This window comes from Aphelocoma coerulescens, chromosome 28 (genome assembly GCF_041296385.1).
Source record: "Aphelocoma coerulescens isolate FSJ_1873_10779 chromosome 28, UR_Acoe_1.0, whole genome shotgun sequence".
Classification (NCBI taxonomy): Eukaryota; Metazoa; Chordata; class Aves; order Passeriformes; family Corvidae; genus Aphelocoma; species Aphelocoma coerulescens.
In genome coordinates this window covers 3,021,897-3,026,226 of record NC_091041.1, presented here as the reverse complement: position 1 = coordinate 3,026,226, position 4,330 = coordinate 3,021,897, and the positions used below count along the sequence as shown (strand labels likewise).

Below are 4,330 nucleotides of genomic sequence, written 5' to 3'. Positions count from 1 at the left end.
CTCTTGGAAAACCAGACCATTCAAACGTGGTCTTTCACGTGAAGCTCAGAAAGCCAAGAACCCTGGAAATTTTTCAATTTCCTCCAGACACAAATTACAGCTGGACAGTGTTTAGGAATTGTTTATTGCCCACAGAATGAACTCTTTTGAGTTGTGTTGATGTGGGATGATGAAGAAGAGAGGAAAGCCCAAACATGGTCCTATGTGTCCTTCTGAGATCTGTGCTCAGCTGCTCCCTGCCCAGAGCGAGTTCTGGAATGATTTGGGGTTAGATCTTTGCCTTTTGCTTGAGGATGGTTCTCAGCCACAGAGAAAAGAGTGACTCACGTTGCCCACACAATAAATTCAGCAGGAAGGTTGGAATTATTCATGTGCATTATTGGCCGTGTGGGTTTTCAGAAAGCTCCAGTGCCACATTTTCACACACTTGTGCAACTCCAGCTCTCTGCAGGAGTTTCATCTCTCACTTCATCTCAATATCTCAATTTCATTTCATTCCTAAACAGCTTTTTGAAAATTTCTGGCTAAAAACTGCACAATGCTTGGCTTTTGGATGTCATGGTGGGTTTACTGACTCTGGGCAGTGTTGAGCTTGAATTATTTTAATTTTGGGGGACAGAGGTGGGGGAGTTTTCAGCTGAAAGCATCACCAGTCCTCTTCCCCTCAGCAGTGTGAGCAGCCCTGCCAGGAACCTCGGGGCTGCTGTCCCCATGACTCAGAAAAGTCCTTGTCACTTACAGAAACAGCTGCTGGGATTATTCCGGCTCCGAGGGGAGCCATGAGCACATTTCAGTGCTGATAAAGTGTCCTGGAACCAGCACACACTGAGGGGGCACCTCAGTCACCGTTTGTGTGTTGGTGTTCGTGGGTCACAACAGCGTCAGAGTCAGGAGATGAAGTGAAGGACCTTTCCAAGGGCCCTGGGGATTGAAATGTGGCCAATACCAAAACTCCAGTGCCTTGGTTGCTCACTGAAGTGAAACAATTATGCTTTTCTTTACCATTTTAGGGTAATCCTGGAAAGGTGGTGGCTTGTCAGGCTCGGTGCTGGCTGGTCCCTCTGGCCCAGCTTCCTGTTGAAAGGGACATGGTTCTTCCTGAGCAGGGAAGAATTTCTGAGTGAGAACTGCCACAACACCTCAGGGAGATTATTCACAACATCCTGTAGTGACAGGACAAGGGACAGTGGCTTCAAACTGACAGAGTAGTCAGTTCTTTGGGATATTGGGAAGAAATTCCTTCCCATGAGGGTGGGCAGGCCCTGGCACAGGGCAGCTGTGGCTGCCCCTGGATCCCTGGCAGTGTCCAAGGCCAGGTTGGATAGGGCTTGGAGCACTCTGGGACAGTGGGAGGTGTCCCTGCCCATGGCAGGGGGTGGGAATGGGATGATCTCCAGTGTCCTTTCCAACCCAAACCATTCCATGATAGCAAAGCTGTTTTGTAAGCCCGCTTACAGCTCCTACCCAAAGTCCGTGACTGAGGTAAATCAGTTCTTCTCCCTGTGCCTTCCTTATCTCCCGAACAGGGCTAATGACTCTTATTTCCCTTGTAAGGCAGTTTGAGATAAGTGGGAGATCACTACTAGTTTTTATCGTCTTGATTGAAGTTACTCAGATAAAGTGTGACTGTTCGCCGAGTCGGCGAAATGTGTGGGGTGCAACTCTGCTCAGTCATGCTCGGCTTTTGGATATCCTGGGGTGGACTTTGAAGAGACGTTGCTGAGATGTGAGTGATTGACTGACTGATTGATGTGTTGACACATCAGGACCTGACTATTTTGAAAACATTTCGGAATCTGAATATCTTGAAAAGTTGGCTCCACAATGACAGTAATAAGCGGGATAAACTGTCCTCATTTTCCACATGTGTAACAGAGAAAAAACAACCCCATTCCCATATTAATTTACCCAATGGCACTAATTACCAGCACCATTAGTGGTAACTTGTTAGAAGCCACGCGGGACGAGGAGCTCGGATCCCCGGCGGGGGGAGCGAGAAAGAGAATCCAAACCAATATGGTTGATAAATGAACTCCGTTTATTAGCAGTCCAAAGGCACTTATATAGTATACCAGCTTGTTAGCTCCTAAGTGGCTTAAAGCTTATCAAGACACATTTCTATTTCTACATAATTGGACCTACATTGGCAAGTCTCCACAGTCTTGTTATGATCAAAAGAATTTCGTGCTCACCTCCCTCGTTTCACTCCCGGACAGCACAGCTGCAAGTTCTTCACTCCCTGTTTTTTCTCAGGCTGATTGTTTTCCTTCCCACAGGGACTTTCCCATGGAAAGTGTCTCTCACACACACAAGCCTAAAAACTTCCAGCCCTATTGCTTGCACAGTTCTTTTATTGATCCCAATAATTCTATTTCCCAACAGTAACTAATGAATGTTCTCATTCCAACAGAACCGCAGCTTCCTTCTCCACCACCATGGAGAACTTCCTGGCCCCTCGGAGCGAGCTGGTGCTGCAGCAGGGCAGGGCCCAGCTGCTCCTGGGGAAGGCGGGCGGACATTCCCGGCGGAAGCGGGAATTCATGCCGGACGACAAGAAGGACACCATGTACTGGGAGAAGAGGCGCAAGAACAACGAGGCCGCCAAGCGCTCGCGGGAGAAGCGGCGCCTCAACGACGTGGCCATGGAGAGCCAGCTGGCAGCGCTGAGCCGCGAGAACGCCGTGCTCAGGACCGAGCTGCTGTCCCTCAAGCTGCGCTTCGGGCTCCTCAGCCCCGAGCCCAGCCCCTGCCAGGGCCGTCCCCTCGGGCTCTACCTCAGGGGGCACCGGGCAGCCTCCCCGCTGCTGGGCATGGAGCCCTTTGCGGGTGACTCCTGCTGCCCTGCCCAGAAGAGCTTCGTGCCCAAGGTGCTGGAACCGGCTGAGCTTCCTTGCAAAACTTTCGACCCCTCCACAAACATCTTCGGCTGCGGCTCCAAACCCATTCCCATGGACACTCCTGGCCTCCAGCAGCCCAAAAGGTTTGAGGCGTCCTTCAGCCCCACAGTTTGCTCTCCATACCTCAGCTACCCTTGCCCAGACAAACACCCCTTCCCCTGGCCTTGGCTGGGCAGCACCTGCTTCTTATGCCCGTCCACTGGCACCGCCGAGGCCAGGAAGGAGAGCAGCATCGCGGTGTCGGATGAAGATGACGAGCAACAAGTGCCCAAAACTTCTCCTGTGCCCCCCTGCAATGTGCCCTGCCCTTCAGAAGAGCAGCTGAAGGGCCGGAGCTTTGCTGCCCTCCCACACAAGCTCCGGATTAAAAGCAAAGCCCTGGCTGGTCTGGAGGAGACTGGGCTGGACTCACACTGAGGCAGCAGAGAACGGCTGCTGTGGGGCCACAGTGAGACATCCCAAGGACACGGAGGGTTTGGAAGGATGAGGTGGGAGGGAAATGTCTTTTTCTCCAAACATGGGTGTCATTTTCCCTGCTCTGTGTAAACACTGAGGGAGTTTCTGGGGCTGTATCACTACAGCACAGCTGCAGCTGGCCAGGACCCTGTGGTCCCCCGGGCTCACTGGTGGCTCTGCTACCACAGCAAGCTCAAACTGGAGGTGTGAAGGGGCAGGAAGAGGCCAAGACAGTGGGGATGGTTCCCACACAATGTGACACCTTGTAACTACAGCTGCCAGGGGTATCAACCACTGTAGTGGCCTTTGCTTCATCACCGCCCTCATCCTCACCAATGTGCCTGAAGTTGGAATTCCCTGACACAGGAAACTGTTGATGGAACCAGCTTCAGACCCCTCAGCTGTCTGGAGAAAATAAAAAGGGGTTGTGACTCTGGGAGTGTGGATTTACGCTGGCATGAAATGAGAGCAGCACCTCCTCCCCTTTATTCCAGTTTACAATAATTTATCTCCAGAGAGAACGGACTCTTCCTCTGTGACCAGACACGCTGTGATCCAGAAGATAATTTCATTTATCTTTGCAACTGTTCTTATGGAAAACGAAATATTTTTTTATCATTATTATTATTGAAATGTAAAAAATATTTTAGCTTTGCTTCTTTCTTTTAAAAAAGGCATTTTCAGACCCGATCTTTGAGTATTTGGGAACTCTTTATCAAACAGGAACAAGCTGCACATGGTGTTTGTATTCCTGCATCTGCTGGGACACGGTCCCTGTCCGTCCTGCCTTCTGCCTGCTTTTCCTTTGTAAGGGGTCTTGAGCCTCCTAGGAGCTGTTGCTCAGTTTTCAAGCCAAAGAGAATTCTCAGGGATACATTCCAGGTATAGCTGTAACTTCCTCTCCTCAGATCTTTCCTGCTTTCTCTCTTTTCCCAAGGAAAGGATGCTCCTGCAGTTCTGATGTTGCCAGGTCTGTC

The 4,330-nt window shown here is 50.6% G+C and overlaps 1 protein-coding gene across 1 annotated transcript; it reads left to right on the top strand.

Annotated features, from left to right (window-relative positions):
• Window positions 1–2,435: 2,435 nt before the first annotated feature.
• NFILZ (NFIL3 like basic leucine zipper) lies at window positions 2,436–3,314 on the top strand. Its single transcript, XM_068996992.1, has one exon. The coding sequence runs from the start codon at window positions 2,436–2,438 to the stop codon at window positions 3,312–3,314; it is 879 nt and encodes a 292-aa protein (XP_068853093.1).
• Window positions 3,315–4,330: the final 1,016 nt, after the last annotated feature.

Excerpts from the sequence above, each read along its gene's own strand:
- NFILZ (XM_068996992.1), top strand. The coding sequence starts at position 2,436 with ATGGAGAACTTCCTGGCCCCTCGGAGCGAGCTGGTGCTGCAGCAGGGC.